Source organism: Chenopodium quinoa, unplaced genomic scaffold (genome assembly GCF_001683475.1).
Source record: "Chenopodium quinoa cultivar QQ74 unplaced genomic scaffold, ASM168347v1, whole genome shotgun sequence".
NCBI classification, from domain to species: Eukaryota; Viridiplantae; Streptophyta; class Magnoliopsida; order Caryophyllales; family Amaranthaceae; genus Chenopodium; species Chenopodium quinoa.
The window spans coordinates 960,114-983,038 of NW_018742556.1; the positions used below are offsets into that span (position 1 = coordinate 960,114).

Sequence of the window (22,925 nt, forward strand, 5' to 3'; positions counted from 1 at the left end):
GATGTATGAATGAGAAACTAAAACTTGACAGCAACTTCCTTTGCACATTTAACTACGGAGTAATACAGTAGTTCACGAAAGCCTGAAAATACAGTTCTGAAGAATTAGATAATAGTATCTGTATGTCTAGTTTTCTCAGCAGGTTTGGTCAGTGACGACGTGATCAAATGGCTTAGGATTCCAACTGGACAGAAAAGCAAACACATTGAGACTGAATGCCGGGTTTCGATTTCTTTCTGTAGACCATCATGGTAAACTTGCCTGTTCACAAAATAGGAGCGTGTGAGCTTTTAATTCAATGCCTGATTATAATAGGAACACCATAATCTAGAGTAAGCAGGGGAGAGGGAAGAAGAGACCTAGCAGCATAGAGGTCCACTACCAACAGATGAATCCATGCTGATGCTAATGTCATCTCACTGGAAAACATTTTCGCTATACCTTGCAGCTACATATCATCCATATAATGCAAAATTGTGAATATAAATTTGTTTTGTATTTGAATATGTTAATGCCAAACAAACTAACCTCGGGTAACCAGTATTTACTGGCAAACATCAAGCGTATAGTTTCAGGAGTCCACGACAGGTACAGAAGATAAGCGTACAGAAGGCCAAACACAACATATGGTATGCTACTTTTCATGGTCTTTTTTGTCTGCAGTATATTCAGTAATCATACTGTCATACACATAATAGAAGAGCACAAAATAAACACTTTCCTTGGTGTAACATTCATTTAGACTATTTAACGATGACTGTTACACCAAGAAAAAATTTCATACATAGTTCAGTTAGTTCAGAGAAGTTACAAGTTCAGCTTTCGGAGCAACAACCATAAGAGTGTAAAACGGGAGGACAGCTGCTGTCCCTATGGTAAATGCACTGGTAGCAATTTGAGGATCCGGCAACCCTGAGATAACAAGCAAAGTATGCTGCATTGGGTTAAAGGTCGAACCTGAGATTATAAACTCGAAAAGGATAAAAACTGATAATCACATGTTACAGGCTTTGAGCAAACCATCATTTTCAGGATTAAGAAGAGAAATCTTACAAGAATAGCATACTCCAGAATTCTTCCGCGAAAACACAAATTTGTTTACTTTCGGTCTAACATCAATTCTAAGCCCTCCAAGGAAACACCAATCATGCTTTACATCAGGTCTTAGCTTAGACACTTGCTGGCTATAAATTTCAGTGCTTACACCCTGATGAGAAAGAGCTAAACTTGGACTTAATCCTGCCTTATGATGGATTTTATGTACTAAAACTCGGCAATCAATCTACATCAAACAACCTTAAATCATAAAATTGGACGATATTAAAGAATTTGAGGGAGATTTCACTGTAATCATTCAGTATATATTGTTGTTCTGACACTTAAACACTGGAACATTAACAATGCATCATTTTTGCCACTGATTTATAGAGGATTAGAGGCAGTTAAATCTTTGTTATTTTTCAGCTTTCAACCAACTTTTCAACTACTTTGCATGCAAACCAAGCATATATAGCATAATCAAATAAATCAATTGGGTGAATGTTCTGTTTTTAATCACCAAAAAATGCTCATGAATTATTCAGAAACCAAAAATACATACTAAAAGGAGTTAATTTGATCAACACCCAGATGAAATTCAGCAAAATTATCAACAAATGATGATGCAAACAGCAAAAAAAATCAAAACTTTGAGCACAACATCAGAAACAATTGAATTCAAAGTTTGATAATTGGGATATAAAATTGAAGTCAATTAAAAAGCTTAAAACTCAAAAAAAGAAAGTGGGTACCTTGGAAGAAGAGATCTGGGGATGAAAGGCAAAGCAGGAAGAAAAAGCCATACCCAAAAAAATAAAAACAGCACTAATTCCAAAAGACCCAGAAAGTATAATGAATTGTGAAGTTAGCAAAAATGAAGAAAATTAGAACCCACTTATACATTTATGATAAAATTATAGCTTAAATATAGAAAACTGTGAATTAATATTGACATAATCATGATTCATGAAAAAAAGGAAATGGGTGATGAAAGTAGATAAACTTCCTCCCATTAGAGGAAAAAAGAAGGGTAGGCTGGCAATGGCATGTTGTTAGGCCCTGGTAAGGTAAGTGCTCCACTGACTAAAATTGTCATGACTTCATCTAAATTGTTGATTTTATGACTCATACTACTGCTCATTCAGTCATTCCCATGTGGGCTCCTTTTTGTTTGCTTGTCTCTTCTTTTTTTTGTGCTCATTTTTGGGATTTTTAAGTTGCTTGCTTATCATATTGATACTCCCCATGATTTTTTAAAAGTGAATTATTGCTTCCTGGTGCATATCCTAATGTTAAACTTTGACCAATAATTTAATGATAAATAAAAATTATAACAATTGAATGTTAGTAATAGATTATTCATTAAAACGTTTTTAATAAGTATTCACTGTTATATTTGTTTCTTATGTATAAATCACTAATATTAGCCAACGTAATTTAGTTGAATAGTGCAAAATGTCGAAACATTTTATTCTAAAATTAGAGTGAGTAATTGTTTAGTACCTAGGTAAATATGGGGATATACTAAGCAATAATAATGCCTTTTCTTAACATATTATGTTTGTATTCGTACTAAGTAACAAATTGGTTGTTTGACATGGTATCAACAATGGTATGGTAAGAATAAATGAATGGGATTTGGTTTAGGTTTTTTATGTATTGATGAAGAATTTTCAACACCATAATACGATCCCGAGATGCTACGTTGGTGATCATCTCTTGCGGCTATTGATTATCAATGCAATTGAATTTGAACTACACTCAATTTCATGACTTTATAGACCAATTGGTTGACATTTTATTGTTTCAAATCAATTTATATGACCTCGAGAAACATTCCTTGCATTCACTTAAATTTGGAAAAAAATAATCTTGAAATTGGTCAAAAATCGTGGATTATAGCCTTTAGTTTTGGATGATTTTCGACTTTTCCAAACTCAAACAGAAAAGAGGTTGGGGAGCTTTCCATCAACCCCACGGGACCTCAAGGGGTCATTTGGGTGATTGAAATTGTTCACTTTGCCTTAAAAATGTCATATTTTCCTTTTTTGTGACCAACTTACCAAGCTTCATTAATTCAGGCCATCACGAGCCTTTGGGTGACTGACTAATTGATCTGATTTCATGTATCTTAGCCTTTAAATTTGGTTTCCACACAAACAAATGAACCTGATAAGATTAAGCATCGAGGTGCTCCCTAAGATTCCCCAGTCCACTTGGTGTTTGAAACCCTCTCTTCGCTTGATGTTGGGCCAACCTGTGTAAGGGTCGTCCAACAACCCAACTTATGCAAAGAAAATTCCTAAACTATTAAAGGTCATGAGGTTCCTATGCTGCCGCATTTCACGATATAGCTAGTTTGTTTGTTTCGAAAAAGGAAATTTTTCATTCAATCATATTACAAACATATAAATCCAAGAATTTCTGGGGCACCCGGTATTTAGGCTAAAAAAATAAATAAATAATCAGGTATGCAACATAGTACTGCATATTCTAAATACCGCCTAGGCGCCTATTACTTGACATTATTCTATTTATATTTTTTTTTTGCTCCTCCCCTCCGCTTCATTAACCCTCTACGCACGTTCTCTACCACCACCGCAACCATTCAGGGCTCACCGCCACTTAAAAAGACATGAAGCAACTTAATTTGATTTTAAAACAACACATTATATTTGTTCTTTTGGCATTGTAAGAATGGTAACAATCACAATGGACTTAATTGTGGATGGTCAAGGTAAGGACTTGGACTAAGAAGCTAGATTAGTATATTTCATCACATATGTCAAAGACTACACCCACCCCCCCCCTCCCTTTGGAAAAGTAAAAAATACATTAATTCACACTACAACACTGGAAATTGATTTTGGCACAATGTGAAAAGAGCATAGAAAACTGTGTTCTCATAAAGGTGTGCCAAAACCAATTTAGGTGTGCCAAAATCATTTCCCTAGTAGACTAGAGTTAAGCCAAGAAAATATCCAACAAAACATTTTACTGCTTCAAATATTTATTGCATATTCACCTGAAAATTTCAATAGATAACAATGCTTCTAGCACCAAAACTTTTCAAAGCCTGTGATTTTTCTTTTGTACAGAACAAATACTGCTTATAAAAAATATTTGTTTTCCTTTATTTTCTTCATCAGCTCTGATTAACGTCGTTCTTGCTGTGGTCATCTAACCAGGAGATGATATCATCAAATACGCGAAAAATAACATCATCTGGCTCCCCTTCAAGAAGTGAATGGTAAGCATCCTTGTAAAGAATAAGATTTTTGTCTTTGCTGCTTGCCTTCTCATACAATGCCTTGCTAACTGATGGATCAGTTACTACATCAGCCTCTCCATGTAAGATCAACAACGGCAATGAGACCTATTCAATTATCAACAAGAGAACCAATCTGTCAGATTACAAAATATACTCAATGGCCTACTCTTTTTGTAAGCATAATACTAGCTGGAGGACTGGAATCTCATGGAAGTTGCAAAGTGATATGTACATCAGTGTTTGTACAAAAATCAATAGGATCCATCAAAATTTGCACGCAGTAAATGTCATTTTATTTCTCCTAAAAAAGCACACCAGTTTATTTTATAAAATATATAAGATTACAAGACAACAGAAATCACTTACTTCTTCCAGTCGACGAGCTATCTCATCTGTTGTGTGAAGCAGCTCAACAGCTGTCTTCAGACGTGGTTTATCCTTGTAAGCAACGACATTATAGCCTGCCTGAACTCAAGAATGCGACAAAAATATATTTAGTGTTCTGTACTAGTGCCAAGAGTTAGGAAAATGGGATGCAATAACAATTTGGAACAACCGAGGGGGAAAAGAGTTGGGAGAGGGGTGGGAGGTTACCGTTTCTTTCTTCTCACGGAATGCCAAATCAGCTAAATCTTTTTGTGGAACCATTTTCGATTTGGGAAGAAACTTTGCTATGGTAAGTAAAATTTGGACCACAATAAATGGGGGGTACATGTCATCTGCAATCTACACAAGAGGAGAAGAAAAAAAAAAAGGCAGCAATTGTCAATAATGCACACAGGTTTAATAGCACTATGTATATGTTGATGCTTGTAAGAATTTCATGAAAGAAAAGTACTTTGCACATGGGTGCCAATAGAACAGCACCATTCCAAGCATTGGGTTGCTTAAAGTGCACCTTTAGAGCCACAGCCCCGCCCATTGATTGTCCAAACAAAAAGCTTGGACGGCCACGAAACTCTGGTCTTTCTGCTACAGAAAAATAAGTGGTCAGCAGCTTATATATAGGCAATACAGCTAGAAATTTGTGAAGGAAATCAGATGGTTCCAGTCAGTGATTATCCATTAAAGAATCGCATTGAATTAGTTATCCATATAGACCCCATGAATAGACGAAGCAAGAAAATGATATCAACATAACATTGTATTAATTATCACAAGATAAGGAACATTGTCATAAACATTATCCTGACTTGACAAGGGGACCGTTGTAATATTGTATTGATTATTCATATAGAATAACAAGAAAGAGATTCTGAAAAAAAAAAAATGAGATAATTGTAAATTATTGCAGAAAAATGTGCTTTTGATTGAACTCATAGGAATCTCTGATGAGAAAAGATAATTTCACAACCAAAACTTCAAACACGTTTCATAGGAATTTTGACTCTGTAACTAAAAAGTTGCAGACGATAAAGATGAGAATGTTCTGTTTTCTACTTCGCCAATATGATATCCAAGAAAAGAAAGAAAAAGAAGGCTGAAAGGGAAGAATCAGAAAAATGAGTAAATTAACAAAATTACGAGTGACAATGAAGATCAGAATGTTTTCGCTTTTTCTCCACCAAAATGATAATCAGTTAATGAAAGACATGTCACGAGGGTGAAAAAGAATCAACGAGCAGAATGATTTATTCTCTTTCCATTGAACTCATCAGAAAGGCCTAAATGTACAAGTGTCATCCTGTATTGCTTAATGCTTATAGCATATTATGATGGAATCTCTTTTGGCCAGGTCACCTTCGACCTTTCAATACACTAAGTTAGTAAGGCAAGAACTGATTATGGGATGCAAACATCAACATGAAGCACCAAAAATTTGTCAAAACCAGCCAAAAGATCCAGGCAATACATTAAGGAAAAAAAATCCTTTGAAGAGTGCCATATTAGTGTCCATAATTACCTTTAACTTTGGAATAATACTCGACCACATCATCAACGAGCTGATCAAAGCTTTCAATATAGCAATGAAGACCATCTGAAAGGCCAAAACCTGGATAATCCATTGCACAAACCCCATATCCAGCTGATGCCAGCTTTCTAGCAATTCCTGCAAACTAACAAAGTAGAAAGATTGAACTTTTACCATCAAGATAATTTTCTATTTTAATTATGAAAATTTGTGATGAATAACCCAAATATTAACCCAACGGGAAGGTACATGCCTTCGAAGAAAAATGAGCAAGTGTCTCCATAGCCATGACAATAACAAATTAATGCTTTTGGAGGAGACGACTCTGGCAGCCAAGTTTTGGTGAAAATTTCCAAACCTCTTGAATTCTTTTCATACTTCTGTTCAATGAAAAAAAAAAAACAAATTAACTTCACTTACATAGAACATTGCACACAGAAAAAGGGAGTATTACATCAAAAAGATTATACAGCCAGAGGAGGGGATGTCATTTTTTGGATTCTATTTTACAAGTACTTTCCACCAGTGTAAACTGACATAGTGACATGAGGGTACAATGACTGCGATCAATCAGCCTACCACTTACAGCTTGCTACCCCTTTGCTCAGGCCCTAAAAATTCTAGTGTGTGTAGCTTACATGTTCTTAGTTAGATTAAAGCAGCAGCAGCGAAACACTCATGTTGGATTTTTTGTCCGCAAGATCAGATTTCATATAGGCTGGCTCACCATTAAATTAACCAAGACTATCAAATCAAAACGTTTTTTGCAAAAAGACACAAAATTGTTTAAGTTATAACTATTACACAAGTGCGAAAGCTTGCTGTAAAATTAGTAGTTAAACTTAAACATATACTATTATACTAAACAATAATCAAGACGCTCAACTTGGATTGATAATTATATATTAGCAGGCTGTTCCTCCCTTGTTTCTTTTACTACTTTTTTTCTAGCTAGGGGGGTAGAAGGAGGAGCTTTGGACTCGTTGAAAGATTCAAGAGCTTTTAACAAATAGTGATAGATAACAGTCATTACCTCTTCCATCTTCAAACCCTGAGTTGGAATCTGTAGCATGTAAAAAAGAATGAAAAAATAAACATCAAAATAAAAGAAGTCTCATACACCAATATTGATTAATGATTGAAAGAAAATTCAAAATACTGAAATCAATAAGCAACATATTTTTTAACCCATCATAAATCCTCAAAATTACATATTGGCAATGGATTACTATTTACAGTATCAGCACTAGAACAAGCACAACCACAACATCAATAAAATTGAATATCAAAACTCAAAAGTAATGTGAAACTTCCAATAGTCAGGTAAAACCTTAGCTTCAACCATATGAATGATGAGGTACAGTCCCAAATAAAGCAGTAACTTACTGTAACCTAGAATGTATACTCATGTAATATGTAATTAGTAAAAACCCAAATGACAAAAACAAGTAAACTATCCATGTTTGTGTTTTACTCCATTCAGTAATCAACCAACCATCATGTGCCAATTCCATAAACAATATAATATTAGATGACACACTATTGATTTTGAGTGACACTTTAATATAGGCTCGAGCACCGTGAATCCGTGATCATAGTGAAAGTCCAAATGCCTAAAACAACCAAGTCATTGATGTATGTACCTTACTCCTAAATTCAAAGATTCAAACAAAGATAAACCGCCACAAGCCCACAAGGCACTACTTTTACATATAAATCTAATACTCCGTCCATCTCACTAAGATTGCCCCATTTGATAGGGTAATGGACTAATGGTAATGGACCGAAGGAAGTAGTTCGCATTACTTGGTGACAGTGTGACACAGTGTTGACTTAGTGGTACACAAGTACACAATATCAACTACTTTTGGTCTCATTAAAAAAACAATCAACATGGTGCTTATAATGTCATTTAAAATTACACCCCCTACAACTATAAATGCAACAAACTCCAGCCTTTTTGACCAAGTTGTTATATACACTGATACACTACTCTATTGTTATATATAACCCACACCTTTATTTATAGTTCTCTGTTCTCTGACATAATAATTACATGCATTTCAAACTTCCAAGAAGAGCCCAATATCAACCAATACAAAGATGGTAAATTTCTCAAAGTGAAGCTAAATAAAAATACCCCTAAACACAACACATTGATAGCCTTTACCTATAATTTAAACTAGTAACGTGACAACCAAATCCGACCCGAATTACTACATAACCGTCATAATTCACCCTCAAAATTACTAAAGTTCCCATCTTTCACCACTACCGTACAAAAACACCCATTAAAATCAATCAAAATACCCAAAAAATAAAAACTTTGAATTAAAAAAAAATCAACAAAACTTAACGAATTAAATAAAATTGCGAAGAAAAATTGAAACCTTGAATAAGCAATGGTCGATTGAGAGTTGAACATCCTTAAAAGCGTCACGAGCACGGCGACGAGCAGGAGCTTGATCCATATTAGCATCGAGAATCTTCTTAAGATCGTCGGAAATGCCATTAAATTTCGACGATAATTGAGAAGCCGCCATTGCTGACACTTCTCTGTTTTTCTTCTTCTTCTTCTTGTTCTGTTTTCTCTCTCCTCCACCCACAACAAAACTGCAGCAATTTATCCCAATTCTTCGCTTTTTACCTACAAAAACCCCAATTTTTTATTTTTCTAGAAATTTCTAAAAATAAAATTTGAGATAAAAAAAATTAAATAGAATAAAATTGGGTAATTTTATTTTATTTGAAATACCATCGTCAAGAGGAGATTGGTCGTTGTTGGTGGAGTATGACTTAGCCAAATTCAACGCCATGTTGGAAAAAGGGGAATTACAATAATTAGAAAATTAAATTAAGAATTTGTATTAAAAAAAAAAAAAGGAAATTTGGGAAAGTTTGTGAATGGAATGATGGTGGAGATAAAGAGAGTGGAAGTAGGAAAAGGAAAAAGATGGGATAAAGGGGTTGAGCTATGTTTGCATGAATAAAAAAAGCAAATTGGGTTAAGTTGTGGAATTATCAAATTCATCAACAATCATATTTATACCCTAATAGATTTGGAGATTGGATGATTTTTTTTATTTTATTTTTTGCCATTGAAGTGTTTTTTGAGAATTTTTTATTGTTTTTTAGGGAAAAAAATCTAATAAAATTTAAGGGTGAGGATATATTGTATGAATTAGTTGGTGCCATTGGTGGTGTAAGAGTTCTCTGTAGTTATTAGTTGGATTTGCTACATCAATATTTCCTTCAACCATGCATCAATACTTCCCATCAACCATTCAACATTAATGTTTTTTGATGCAAATTTGATATTGGATAGAATTTTGAATTTCTATAGCAATTTCCATGAGAATCGCTTGTTTATTTTTTATATATATACATTTTCCATTTATAAATAATCTTCATGTTATATTTAGACACGCATATTAAGGAATTTAGTAGGGTAGGTGAAAATGTGAGATAAAGAAAGTAAATGGAGGAATCTGTATCACCTGAATTGTATAAGTAATACTCGTTAGGAAATAATTTGTGAATGACCTTAAAAGAAATAAATAAATAATTGTGGACAAAGGGGATAGTTGAGTGCAATTATTTATAACTTGGTGTATCTCATTGGAAAATTTCACGATACAAGCACAGAGGGAAAAAACAAATAAAGTTATCCTAAAAGTTATCAACATCATACTAACAATATAATTCTAAGTTTCACTTATGTCATATTATTATTTATGAAAAAAATAATTATTATGTTATGCTGTTATAAACCCTATTTCATGCACATGGTGAAAAAAAATACACAAAATAACAATAATATTGTCTAGTTGTAACTTGTACGAGGTATTATTCAAGGTTGCAACTTCTCTTATCCTTTTTCAGCCCTCCCACAAAAGTCCAAGTAATGCAAACAATTGGGGATAAAGAAAGAACTTAAAAGGGTTGTTTGGTTCAACTAAGAGAAAGGGAATGAGCTCAACAAAGGGAAACAAGGTGAATGGAGGAAAACCCTTAGATTTATTATGTTATTTGTTTTTTATAATTTTATAAAGGAAGGGAAACATGCCGCCATACTACCACCACACAACAACCATACAAGATACAACCACCTATTTCCTTCAATTTTCTACCTTCTCCAGCCACCACCCCAACCTCCATCGTCACACCTCCCCCCAACCTCATTGCCCCCTCCAAAAAGCTTCCCCCATTCGTGCACAAAACCCTGAAAAACCCTTCCCCCACTATGTAAAACCACAAGTTGCTCCTCCCCTACACTCAACACCCTAGCGGGGGAGGGGAGACAATGGGCTGGGTGGTGGATGGGTGGTAAGGGTGGGGTGGGGGTGGAAAATCAGTTTGGAAGATTTTTTAGGAAAGTAATGAGAATGAAAAAATGTCCAACAAACAAAATCAAGGAGAATAAGGGTAGTTGATTACTTTTCCATTTGTTGAATACCCCCAACCAAACGGTCTCTCGGTATAAAGTAGATGTGGCAATCTGGACCCGACGCAAAATGAATGACTTGACCTGCAACCTAAAAATTGCCTCGAAAATTACTTGAATCCGAACTAACCCAACCCGACCAGCATCTGACCCGAAGTAGAGTTGACTAGACCCAAAATTGACCCAATACCCAAAGTTGACCCTACCCGAAGTGAACCAATCCGATTTTAACCTGAACTTGAACAGACCCGAGCTCAACCTTAAGTATTGATCCGAAACTCAAATTGACCCAACCTGGCCCATACCCAATAAGAATATAAATCAACCCGACCCAAACGACCCGTTTACCAAGTTTACTCAAATGACCCAAACGACCCGTTTACCAAGTTTACCCAAATGACCCAAACGACCCATTTACCAAGTTTACTGTAAAATGGTAATGTAGTCATAAGGGATATGTATAAAAAAAAACTAAGAAATAAAATATGAAAGATAAATTAACATTAATTACACCGACTGACGAGTAATTTAATCATAAATTTTCAACTTAATTTCATTTTAAAAAACATATTTAATACTTATATTTATCATTGTTTCAAAAAAAAAAAATTACTTATATTTATCATTACCCTAAATTTAAAGATCCGACATAAAAAAATAGTCATAAATAAGTAGATATCGGACATGTGATCCAAAATCTTTGCAAAGTAGAGCCCAAATTTATATGGAATTGGACCCATAGTACCAAACTAGCATAATTGAAGCAAAAGTGGAGCCCAATTACAAAAAAAGTTGGTACTAGCATAATAGTGGGCCCACTAGCATGAAGGAAGGAAAGTAGGGAAGGACAACAAAAAAAAAAAAAAAAAGGATTTTAGAAGTAAATTTGCTTAGTCATAGACAGCAAGGATGAGATCAAGGAGTCAGATCACGCGCCGAATCCATGCTTTTGACTTTTACACTTCTAACATGGGTCCCACTACATGTTCCCTCTCTGTCACCTTCAGCGCGTGTGAGTTATTATCCAGTACATACAGTTGCATGGAGATCTACACTTTGGAGTATCTTTATGACGTGGCATGTTTTCATTTGTTGGTATTTGAGGAGATATACGGTGTATCTTGGAATAGTTTGACTGTCTAACACTAAACCCTCTCTTGCTTATTTTGCGCTCGTACTCCTTTCCTATGTCCTTCCGAAGGTTATTTTAACGGCAGAAGCTAACGAACGTCTCTTAAACGTTGGATAAACTAGTTAAAAGAATTTATCAACATTGGCCCGGTCCGATCTGGCCCGAAAATAGAGTAGGTTTGGGCAAGCATAAAAACACATTTTTAGTTAAAAGCCCGAACCCGGCCCGAAAAGCCCATTTTGACCCGACAAGCCCGCTACAATTTTACGGGTTTGGGCATGAGAAATTGTGTTAAGGCCCGGCCCGATTTTTTATCACCTCTATTAAAATTAGAAAGATTAACTTAAAATGAACTTTAATTACAATCGATGTGTAATTTTATCATGCTTTCCCAAACTAATACCATTTTAGACAATATTTTAAATGTTTATTTAACGTCTCGGGGGCATTCGTTAGCAAGATCTTATTTTAATTTATGTGTATGTAATATAGTATGTATATTTCAGTGTATAATATAATGTTCAAGTACAATTATTTATATGCCTTTACTTTTGTTTAGTGTTGTTTAATCAATCTTATTAAGGAATAATATTCGGATCTAATGCATTGATGAGAGAAGAGTGTGGTGGTGGTTTGGGAGTTGTATTATCATATTTTTGGGTCAAGTGTGGAATACATTCGTGCGGTGCATCATAAAAGGTAAGCTATGAAATAAATTTAAAGCTTATGTTATAAATCTTGTTACTCCGTAACAAGATCAAACTTAATGTGATTGAGTTATCGTCCTCAATTGAATGAGAGTGACTAGAAACGTATTTATAGTTCTTTGAATACACAAAAGGAAATTAACAAGCTCCCTAGTCATGAAATTTCCTCAACAAGGTATTAAGGTGGCTCTAAAACTTGCATTTATAGTCCATTGTAAAATGTACGGCGTAGCAATCAATGCTATGGATCGGAATGAGTTTTCTTATTCTCCACAATGATGATTTGCTTTGATACTTGCTTGCTTATGGTTAGCTCTTTAATCAACTAAATACGGAATAATTAGGTTATGTGCTTGTATGATGTATCTAGGATCAATTCTATCGACGAGTATTTACAAGTATATATGAGAAACAGATAAAACGATATTACACTTCCTTTAAATATGCTTTTTTTGGGTAATGAAAATAACATTAGAAACTCCTCCTCGCGAGGGAAATTCCCTAATGTACCTTTAAACATGCAATTGCTATAGAGAGTTGCTTCATAAAACAGGGGTATAGATTGACCATAAAAAAGTTCAAATTTCTAAGGAAACTCTTACTCACCGACGGAAATACAACTTCCTCATTGGAGATAATTATAATTGAATCTTTATATATGAATCTTACCTAGCTCTTATGCTAATGTCAATCAAACAACACCTTAAATTGATCTTTTACTTGTATTTCTACGATTTTATACATTCCCATGTATATAGTTATAAGCGGACAACCAATCCACTATATATACAAAACTCTACTATCTCTATCAACTTCATATGTTAGTTGTCTCCCTTATAAAGTTTGACGAGGGTTAAATGGTTAATTGCTAGTACATATGCCATGGATTAGGGGTGAGCAGAAATTAAAGGTACCCTGATCTCTAATCAGAACCTCCCGAGTAATAAAAATGGGAAGTTGTTGCAACAGGTTCCGGTTTCGGGTAATAAATTTTGGACCTGGAACCTACATTGTACCCTGTTAATATAGGTTTCCTATATGGTATATGAAATTGAAACCTACAATTTAAGCCTAATTAAGTATAAAAGTTGTGTCACTTAACTATCTCCCTCCTCTTATTCATCTTACTCTCAAAGGTTTAATTAATGGTATTAATATAAGTATTTGTAATAATTTTGTATTAAATATTTTAGACAATGAAGTAAACATTAAGCTTACTTTGAAAGATAGGGTACCATGTTGCGGAACCGGAACCTAAACCTGTAAGTTCCGGTTCCCAATTTTTAGGAACATGTTGAACAGGTTCCGATTACGATTCCTATTTTTAGAAACCTATTACAATAGGCTCCGGTGATTTTTACAGTGTACCCTGCTACACTCACCCCACCATAGATGAAGGATAAATATATTAAACCTATCAATTCAATTTACACATTGTATAAGATTGTCGCAAGATGGCAAAAACTTAGTACAAGAACATGTCAACCCATTTTAGGCAACATTTAGGCTATATTGAGTTCACATGCATTACGCAAGGACCTTATTACTTACTTCGTATTAATTATTTTTTTATAATTTAAAAAAAAAAAAAATTAATAAGAAAAATTAAGTTCAATCTACCTTATCTTTTTATAAACGCTTTTTCATACTAAACATATTTAATCCGTGCTGAAAAAAACTTGTGAAAATTACATAGATATAGCCTATTTAATATGCTATCTCTTATGAATTAACTTACTTATAAGTTCAAACCTTAGTTAAACCAAACAATCAAATCATATCATAAAATATTAGTTCGGATCAAATTAGAAAAACACAAGTTCAAATTAAATCAAACAATTAAGGGTTTGTTTGGCATCGTTTTTTTGTTTTATGTTTTTCTCAAAACAAAAAACCAAAAACAGGAAACAAGAAAAATGTGTTTCCATTTTTCGCTTGTCAGTTTTCAAAATTATCATGGTTTTAATAAATTTAACTATTTTTTGATTCATTATATGACATGCACCATATGATTTTGAAAAACAAGAAACCAAAGAACAGAAAACCACAATGATGCCAAACGAACCCTAAGCAAACATAAAATGAACTACATATAGCCTTAGAAGGCTATCCTTATTCCTTGTACAACATAGACTGCCATACCTAAAATACCGCTACTCTGATTTTAGGCACGTTGTAAATTTCATCGAGGTTGACTTGGAAATATTTGCCCTTTGGGCCAATTGGACCTTGTAGTAAACACAAAATTTCCATTTTTTGTTAGTGTTAGTAGCTATTATTAGCTATATCCCTTTGTTAAACTCAAAGTAGAAAAAACAAGTGTTCCACACATTGAAAGAATATGAAACTTTACTCTTGTTTATGATTTTATGATGTCAATTTCCTTGTACTTTTTGATCAAAGGAACTAACGGTATGCCCCTAGTACGCACACAAGAGTTTTTATATCTTGCTGTTGTATGTTCTTGACCATTGCGAAAATTACTTTATGTTGTAATCTATATTTGCTTTGTATGTTATACCACTGACTGAGTAACCTTAAAATGTTGCATGTTCTTGACTGTTGCGAAAATTACTTTATGTTATAATCTATATTTGCTTCCATAATTAGTCCAGACGTTTTCTCTTGATTGTCTAGTTTTTTTATTTTTTTATTTTTTTTATTTTTTTTTTTAAAAAAAAAATCTTATCATGGTCATATATGTTGTTATTAGTCGATTACATTGATATAATTAAAAACTAAGCCTCTCCCTTTAATCAGCACATACAAGATTTCCTCTTCTCAGCTTCACAAAATGTTAAATTTGACAATGAGTGTTTTTTTAGGCAATGATAAAATGATTAGACAAGATTTGTGGGAAAGGATGACGCCTTGGTCAGACCTCAATTCTCATAGTTCTACTTCAACCCTCACAGTTTTAGATCCAGTATTTACCATATGAGTCAATACTTTGTAGATACCCATTTCGGGAATATTAAATTGTTTATGTGTTTGGTCTATACAAAATTGGTACAGTATAATAGTTTTATACCCACACATAAATTATCACCCTTTCCTTGTCAACCACAAATAAACGTGATAGCAAGTTGGCAACAAACCAAAGTCGCACGCTCTTTCTTCCCCGACAATCATACGACGCCGTACTACCTTAATTTCACTCTAATACGTCGTCGTTTCATCATTTTCAAGTAGGTCACCTGCTTCCTTTTATCCTCCTATAAATCTTTCTTTTCCTCCTCAGTCTCTCTTTCGCCCTTTCTTCTTCCATTTCATCATTTTCTCTCTCCTCGGAGATTTTTCCAGGTATTTTTTTCTTCAATTTCCCCAATTTAATTCCTCAATTTTCATATCTAATTTTAGCTCAGATCTAGCTCATCTATAATTAACCATAAAAAACCCTATTTTTATAATTTCGAAATTTTGTTAGATCTAACTGGAATTTTTCTAAATTAACCAGTGATTATTCTGGGTTAGATCTAGCTGGAATTTTCAAAATTAACCAATGAAAAATCTGGAATTAATTCTATCTATGAGCTGGGTTGATGATCTTTAAGACTAATTTGCTGAATTGAATTTCTTTTTTTCAGGCGTTAATTTTTGTCATATAATAATTCCAAAAAAAAAAAGAAAAAAAAATGAATCGATGGGAGCTTCAACAGAACGCCATGGTGGTGGGTTGTGAAGAATTCCGGGGCCCAAGTGGAGTATCGTTGTCGGATCGTAAAGGTCCTGTTCTTGTTTGCCCGAAACCCAGGCGAATCGAGTTTTTAGCAACGAATCTTACCATGTCTTTGAGATGGCAGAGAAGGTAATTATTAATTTTACTCTTAATTTTGATTTGTTAGTTGATTTTGATTTTTAGGTTTTTTTTTTTTGGATTTTTTTGCTGAATTTTGGTTGGTTTGATTTTGATTATAGCCAACAAAACGATGTTTGTGATTCAAAAGCTGGTGCTGATCTTCTTGACATGATTCTTCGCAAGGTAAATTCATGTTTAATTTTCATTTTATTGATTTTTTATAATTAAATACGGAATAGTTTCTAATTTTGGTGCTGTATATGGTTTGATTTATCTTCTGTGATGAGATTTACATAGTTTTGTATGAAGAAATGGTTGATTTTAGCTGATTATGTTAAATCTTAAAGGTTGATCTGTTTAAGTGATTGGAAAGTTGTGTATTTGAGACTATTGTTTAATTTTTTCTTTGATTTTGATGAAATATGACCCTGTTTGTGTGTGTTTTAATGGATGGTTTTGATTCAAAGATTTATTGTTTGATTGTATATTTGTATGGTTAAAATATAGCCTTTATGCCTAATTACATGTGTGGAACATCGTAGCCGGCCTCGGTTTTTCTAGATGTGGTTGTGGTAAAGATCAAGTGTTCGATTTTTGGTTTTAGATGATTATATCATACGTCGAATATGTTATGTTGTAGGTTTTTTTGGATGTGGTGGTTGTAAAGATCTGGTGTTCGATTTTGTGGTTTTAGATGATTATTTAAGTAGATTCAACTATTGTGTAAAGATCTTGTGTTTAAGTTGTATTTAAACAAGATGTTGCTTATTGAGTATGTTTGATGAGTTTAATTATACTCTTGTTTCCGAAAGGAAATCAGTTGTTTACGACTGATAACTTCTTCGTGTGTTTTGTCGGTTTTTCAAAGAACAGAATTTGCTAATCTGCTTGTGTTGTTGTTCCTGCAGGAAAGTCATGGCGACGGAAGATCTTCAGCTAGAGAGATTGCATCATCACCCCCATTTTTTTGTGGATCACCACCTAGTAGAGTTTCTAACCCAATAGTTCAGGATGCGCAGTTTGGGGATGAAAATTTATCCCCTTTGTCAACTTTACAACTCGCGTCTCCTTCCACATCCGCATCATCTTCACCATCACCATCGTCTATGAAGTCTGGTGGTGTGAGGATGAAGTTTGGTCTCAAATCCCCCACTGTTAGAGTAGAAGGTTTTGATTGCCTCAACAGGGATCGCCAGAATTCAGGCATCACTGCTGTGGCGTAAAGAAAGGAAAATTCAATTGGTTAACTGTATATATACAAATGATCGAAGTGAAGCTGCCATTGCATAAGCAACTGCATCAAACTTCTTGTCAAGGAATTCCGGATTTTGACGAAAAAGATATGTTTTTGGTTTTGTAGAAAAAATTGCTGGAGAGAAAATTGTCTTGCCATTGTATATAGGATGATGTTCTACTAGAAAGAACACCAAGGGAGACAACCCAGAGGTGTGGTCTCTTTTCTTTTTGTACTATATGAGAGGAAGAAGATTGTAAGAGAAATTTGTATAGAGAGCCATTGAGAGTGGTCTGACCTTGTAACTTATGGTGTAAATATACGCTCATTTGCTACTATTATATCGACTCCATTGTTCTTTAACTCGTGCCTCAATTCCCAAAGATCCTCGAGCAATCCCATGGATTAGGTGCAATTTCCACAATCAGGGTCTTTATGATGCATGTTGAGAAGATTCGATTCAACTCAAACTTGCTAACCCAAGTTTGAGCTCGAATGCTAACGATCTGTGTTGAGAAGGCTCGATTCAACTCAAACTTGCAAGCCCATTTTTGAGCTCGAATGCACCTTCCATTGACTAGTATTATCAAAAGCTCGTGTTTTGAATAGATTTGACTAATACGTCGATAGCTATACAAACTATATTCAATTAAAATTTTCGAGGAGTATATCGATTAGTCCAAATCTCGGTATGTATTTAGTCTTCCGTAATTGTTGATAATCCAGGACTTTAATTTAATAGACTTGGTAAGAAGACAACAAAGTGAAGAAATGGACATATATGGAGGCTGCTTTGAAGAATTCAACCACATACTTATTTTAAGAATCAAGTTAAGATCAAGTCTTTTGGCTAAGTGCTAAAAACTTTGGCATTGGTATTATGTCAATATCATGATTTAATGGGTTAAATAATACGTCAATACCATACTTTATCACTCTTATTTTCTTCGTGTTTGTTTTTTATTCGTAGTTTTTGGGTGATGAGTTTTTGTTGCTTAGTCAAAATATAGATTAATTATAAATTAATCATATAGTACGACGACAATTAAGTAACAGCTAAGATGTTAGGTAGTAATTTGCAAGATTAATGCTTTGCATGTTCTTATAAGATTTGAACCTTACTTTTTCATAATTGTTGTTGGTTAGAAAAAGACATTCTTTACTTTTTTAATAATTTGATTGAAATAGTTATACTTTAACTCCTTTTCTTTTGACAATTTCGAATTCATAGTAGGATTATTATTATTAATATTATATCATTTATAGGGAACAAGCTTATTAAAAATCTTTTTGCAAGATTTTTAGGTCTCTTGCTCTGTTATTAAGTTCTCTAGATGTACTGCATTATTTTTATCAGAGTACTCATTACATATTATTACTATAATAAATTAGATTAGGCCCAAAAAAAAAATCAAATTGGGCTACAAAATATTTAAAAAGAATTCTCTTAAATAAAGTAAAGAAAAAAAAAAAACTCTTTTTCATCCTCAAATAATCTTCTTGCTAAATTTAGACATACAGTAACAATTTAACGAAGGCAAATTTGTTAGAAAAAAACTTTTAAAAGCACCATTTTGCGAAAAAAAACCTTTTAAAAGCTTTTTGGTTAAAAAAAAAAACCATCATATTCATTTTTTTTTGCGAAAGGAAACCCATATCCCTAATTATCCTCTAACTAACTTAATTCAACTCTAATTTTTTCTTATTTCTTCTAAGTAACCTCTAACCCACCAAATTATTAAAAGGTTTTCACGTTGATGAAATAGATCTCAAACTCATCAGCACCATCAGAATTAGTAACATGTAATGACAAAAATAAACTAAAGGAAACCTCAACAGTCAACACAAGAGTAATCAATGAGAATTAGCAGAAACATCAACAGCTTTAGGGCCTAAATTGTTTATGTAGTCATCACATTTCAAGTTTGTGATACCTTTATGATTAGTTGACAACCAAATCAAACTAAAAAAAAATCCTCCAATCTACCTTATAACTATCCTATAAAAGAGTGAACATTCAACATAAAAAACGACGAGATTAAAAAATTCACTAATGGTCACAAAATGATTATGCAAGATGTTGGGCCATTGTAAGAATCTTGAGATGCTTTTTCTTCCTAAGCTCATGTGGGACAGGGCCAAACACTCGGGTCCCAACAGGCTCACCTTGCTTATTAAGAATCACCACAGCGTTGTCATCGAATTTGACCTCACTTCCATCACAGCGACCTCGCTGCATGGCAGCTCGCACAACAACAGCCCGTACAACATCTCCTTTCTTCACCTTCCCCCCAGGACGAGCTTCTTTCACTGAAGCTACTATAGTATCTCCCAATCTTGCTCCTTTCCTTCCCTTTAGAGCTTGTATGCACATTACCTGTTTAGCTCCAGAGTTATCAACAACTGTAAGCTTTGTCCTCATCTGAATGAAAGTCCTTAGCTGCTGCAACACCTGAAGACGTTCATATAATGTGCCAATTATATTTTCCACTTCCTCATTGAGCAACAATTCAGCATTATTTGGATGTTTGGGTTTTGTGGTGAATAGCATATGAAATCTGCAAGGAAGGTAAAGTAAAGCAGAGAGGGTAGCATACCTGGGGATGGGGGTGGTTGCTTGTGTTCTCACACGTAGATCTCAGTAAACTAGAACCACTACCATTGGTTAGACCACCCAGCAATGATCGCCCCCCTACAACACATATTGCAAGAAACAAACCAAGTCAACCTCAGAACAAGAATTAGAACATATAAGATCTTCCATTTTAAGTACAACCGCAAAAATTTAGAATTGAATTAGCTTCTGTTAGCACTTCCAGGGAGTCAGGGACCGATAGGCTAGCAAAGTGAGTGTGGGTACTCTGGGTAGGCCACAAATTCATTTTTTTTTTACTGCAAATGAATCAGAAACTCGTATAGTTGCGGCTTTAAATGGGATGGTCAATACTCAATACACACAAACTAGCACAACCACTTTCCTGGTTAACGTAAAGAGTCTTACTCTGAACACAGGTAAACCAACAATAATGTCCCCCTCTCCCTCCCCTCCCCCCATAAAGTAGCCAGTGAAAAGTCACTGTCCAAGAAACTAGCAGTCTAGCACACTACAAGTACTTTTTTTGAGAAGTAATAACTAATTTGGAAGAGCTTCCAAGTCCTCGTTTGATTGTAATAATGATAAACACAGCTGAATAACAAATAGTCACAGAATCACAGCACATACCACCTTAGTTTGAATAAGTGAAAGGTGCACTGAGCATCAAGTCCTCAACTCCGAGGTGCAAAGTGAGAGACAGAGGTACACAGACCATCGTTAGGAAGCACAAAGTTCAACAAGAAGGTTCATAAATTCTTTGGATATTTTAGCTACTAAGAAAAATATTGAAGGTTCCATTGACAAATTTACTTGAATTTTAACATTACCATGAGGCATAGAGGTTAATACCTTCAGAATAAAAATTGCAAAGGTTCCCCGAACATTTTAGAAGTCAAAACTAAGTGTGCTATCTAAAGTTTTATAGGCACGTACAAGAAAGAATACCACTTATGGGATTAAGGCTTTGATTGGTTGATTGAGCTGGTACAAGAAAGCATCCCATAAGATCAAAACAAAACCTTTTTTTGCTAAGAAAACATCCACTATGAATTTGGTAGTTTAGCCTGATTCACAAGGGTGACAAGGGCAAGACATCCTATGAATAGATTTGAAAATAGTCTGTGCACACAATATGTATAAAAATACTTATCTACTTTATGGATTCTAAGCAACAATAATAATTTCTAGATGGAGCAAATATAGTGCCTATAATTTCTAGACACATGATCAAGTACAATTATAATGTTTTGATATATCATAAGCATAATACTCTTACTCCCTTGATCCAAGCACAAGAGTATGTACTTTGTACACTGCACTATTATATGTTTCTCCCCAGAGTAACTTAACTACTCCCCTTGTTTATATTTCATTTTTTCTTTTCCATGTTAGGGGGAGGGGAATTGGTGATGACATGTTAGAAATTTTTTGCAAAGGGTCCAGTACGACAGCATAAATAAAGGAAAAATCTAAGATCAAATGATCAGTCCAATAAGAAGAACGAAAGATAATCAGAATCTAAAATGCTGATCATGGTTTTTCACTACTTATTTTGTTAATCATTTAAAAAGCACTTGATAGACAAATAAATATGGAAATCAAAATATAAAGTAATATGAAAAATATTATGAGCATATACCACGAGATAACTTCAAAGCCAGAGAAGATGACATCTTTTACTTTGATATGCCTGTCCAATGACGAGAAACAAAGACACAGATATGAGAAAATGCATATAATGCCTAAGGTAATCTGCATAAGTAGAAATGTGATGAAAATAAAGACAGTCTAATGAGTACAAAAAAGTCAGTAGCCAAGAAGAAAGGGGCAGGGGGCAATCCTCTCCCTCAGTGGCGATTCCAGGATTTGCTCGTTATGGGTTCGGACTCTCCAAACAAATTCAGGGATATCAAATATCTCAATTCAAAATAAAATTTGAGTGTGCACAATACATGTCAATTACAACAAGTTTGAAAGATTTATGTTTTTGGATTTCAACAAGCATCATATATAGAAAGTTGGCTAAGATCGTTAGCTTCTCGAAACCTATCATCCCTTCGCATTTCTTTAACAAAGTAGTCTAGCTCAAATCGAAGCCTTACCAAATCATTACTTGAGAACTGAATTGGATAATATTCAGCAAGTCTAAGCAACTTTTGTGTATTAAAGAAGCAAAGTAATTAACCGGAATAAACAAGTATCACATGGCCTACCTATGCCTAGCTCTTGGTTTAATCCTTGCCCACTCTAAAGTTCACCTAAATTTAATGCTTCTGCCACTTTTTGAGCTTGAATATCTCGTAGCCATTCTTTTCTCTTCGTAGAAATTCCAATAATTCAACAAAAACCCAAGTTCTTCAAATACCCAAATACAATCATCATTATCTCATGTTCAATTAACAATTAACAATTTAACATTCTACATTTTACATTACATTCACAGAATCACATATTCACATACAAATGTATGAAATCACAATTTCAATTAACAATTTACAAAAAAAAATAGATTAATTAAAAACTAAACCTGAAGACTGAAGTTTTGATTTGTCGAAGAGAGAGAACTCGGAGAAGGCTGAAGGCAAGCAGGCGAACGCCGGTCGGCCGTCGGCGGAGTGCGGCCAACGTCGATCTGAAAGCGGCGTCGGTCTTTGAATGAGAGTGAGGGGAGAGGAAGTCAGGGAGAAGTTAGGGTTCTTCGATGTTTTCTTTCTGTAAAATTAAAAAGGTGTTGGGTATCGAAACCCTGACCTTTGTAAGACATAAAACCCTTTACGATTTTGCCCCTCCTT

At 34.3% G+C, this 22,925-nt stretch overlaps 4 protein-coding genes across 5 annotated transcripts; 1 reads left to right on the forward strand and 3 right to left on the reverse strand.

Moving 5' to 3' along the window:
- Window positions 1–10: 10 nt before the first annotated feature.
- On the reverse strand, window positions 11–2,132 carry LOC110720397 (protein ABA DEFICIENT 4, chloroplastic-like). Of its 2 annotated transcripts, none has more exons than XM_021899422.1 (6): window positions 1,791–2,132; window positions 1,054–1,207; window positions 812–912; window positions 529–657; window positions 360–448; window positions 11–261 (listed from the first exon to the last, which is right to left on the reverse strand). In XM_021899422.1, the coding sequence occupies exons 1-6, from the start codon at window positions 1,839–1,841 to the stop codon at window positions 105–107; spliced, it is 681 nt and encodes a 226-aa protein (XP_021755114.1). In that variant the 5' UTR covers window positions 1,842–2,132; the 3' UTR covers window positions 11–104. The 2 variants fall into 2 exon arrangements, with proteins under 2 accessions (XP_021755114.1, XP_021755113.1); XM_021899421.1 differs by having other exon boundaries at window positions 1,054–1,282; window positions 1,791–2,131.
- Window positions 2,133–4,016: 1,884 nt separating this feature from the next.
- Window positions 4,017–9,524, reverse strand: LOC110720398 (caffeoylshikimate esterase-like). The gene is made up of 9 exons (XM_021899423.1): window positions 8,977–9,524; window positions 8,612–8,868; window positions 7,255–7,284; window positions 6,475–6,601; window positions 6,213–6,359; window positions 5,148–5,278; window positions 4,904–5,035; window positions 4,676–4,774; window positions 4,017–4,414 (listed from the first exon to the last, which is right to left on the reverse strand). The coding sequence occupies exons 1-9, from the start codon at window positions 9,035–9,037 to the stop codon at window positions 4,184–4,186; spliced, it is 1,215 nt and encodes a 404-aa protein (XP_021755115.1). The 5' UTR covers window positions 9,038–9,524; the 3' UTR covers window positions 4,017–4,183.
- Window positions 9,525–15,676: 6,152 nt separating this feature from the next.
- Window positions 15,677–17,900, forward strand: LOC110720399. Its single transcript, XM_021899424.1, has 4 exons — window positions 15,677–15,807; window positions 16,092–16,312; window positions 16,423–16,486; window positions 17,212–17,900. The coding sequence occupies exons 2-4, from the start codon at window positions 16,140–16,142 to the stop codon at window positions 17,524–17,526; spliced, it is 552 nt and encodes a 183-aa protein (XP_021755116.1). The 5' UTR covers window positions 15,677–15,807; window positions 16,092–16,139; the 3' UTR covers window positions 17,527–17,900.
- Window positions 17,901–19,358: 1,458 nt separating this feature from the next.
- LOC110720401 (50S ribosomal protein HLP, mitochondrial-like) lies at window positions 19,359–22,899 on the reverse strand. The gene is made up of 4 exons (XM_021899426.1): window positions 22,661–22,899; window positions 21,773–21,823; window positions 20,135–20,229; window positions 19,359–19,989 (listed from the first exon to the last, which is right to left on the reverse strand). The coding sequence occupies exons 2-4, from the start codon at window positions 21,804–21,806 to the stop codon at window positions 19,606–19,608; spliced, it is 513 nt and encodes a 170-aa protein (XP_021755118.1). The 5' UTR covers window positions 21,807–21,823; window positions 22,661–22,899; the 3' UTR covers window positions 19,359–19,605.
- Window positions 22,900–22,925: the final 26 nt, after the last annotated feature.

Coding starts and splice junctions, on each gene's coding strand:
- LOC110720397 (XM_021899421.1), bottom strand. CDS start 1,841: ATGGCTTTTTCTTCCTGCTTTGCCTTTCATCCCCAGATCTCTTCTTCC. Junction 1,283..1,790: donor CCCAGATCTCTTCTTCCAAG/GTACCCACTTTC, acceptor TGTTTGATGTAG/ATTGATTGCCGAGTTTTAGT. Junction 262..359: donor GTGGACCTCTATGCTGCTAG/GTCTCTTCTTCC, acceptor TTTTGTGAACAG/GCAAGTTTACCATGATGGTC.
- LOC110720401 (XM_021899426.1), bottom strand. CDS start 21,806: ATGTCATCTTCTCTGGCTTTGAAGTTATCTCGTG. Junction 20,230..21,772: donor GGCTTTGAAGTTATCTCGTG/GTATATGCTCAT, acceptor TATGTGTTGTAG/GGGGGCGATCATTGCTGGGT. Junction 19,990..20,134: donor GCAACCACCCCCATCCCCAG/GTATGCTACCCT, acceptor GAACGTCTTCAG/GTGTTGCAGCAGCTAAGGAC.
- LOC110720398 (XM_021899423.1), bottom strand. CDS start 9,037: ATGGCGTTGAATTTGGCTAAGTCATACTCCACCAACAACGACCAATCT. Junction 8,869..8,976: donor CCAATCTCCTCTTGACGATG/GTATTTCAAATA, acceptor GGGTTTTTGTAG/GTAAAAAGCGAAGAATTGGG. Junction 6,602..7,254: donor AGGGTTTGAAGATGGAAGAG/GTAATGACTGTT, acceptor TTCATTGAACAG/AAGTATGAAAAGAATTCAAG.
- LOC110720399 (XM_021899424.1), top strand. CDS start 16,140: ATGAATCGATGGGAGCTTCAACAGAACGCCATGGTGGTGGGTTGTGAA. Junction 16,313..16,422: donor TCTTTGAGATGGCAGAGAAG/GTAATTATTAAT, acceptor TTTTGATTATAG/CCAACAAAACGATGTTTGTG. Junction 16,487..17,211: donor TTGACATGATTCTTCGCAAG/GTAAATTCATGT, acceptor TTGTTCCTGCAG/GAAAGTCATGGCGACGGAAG.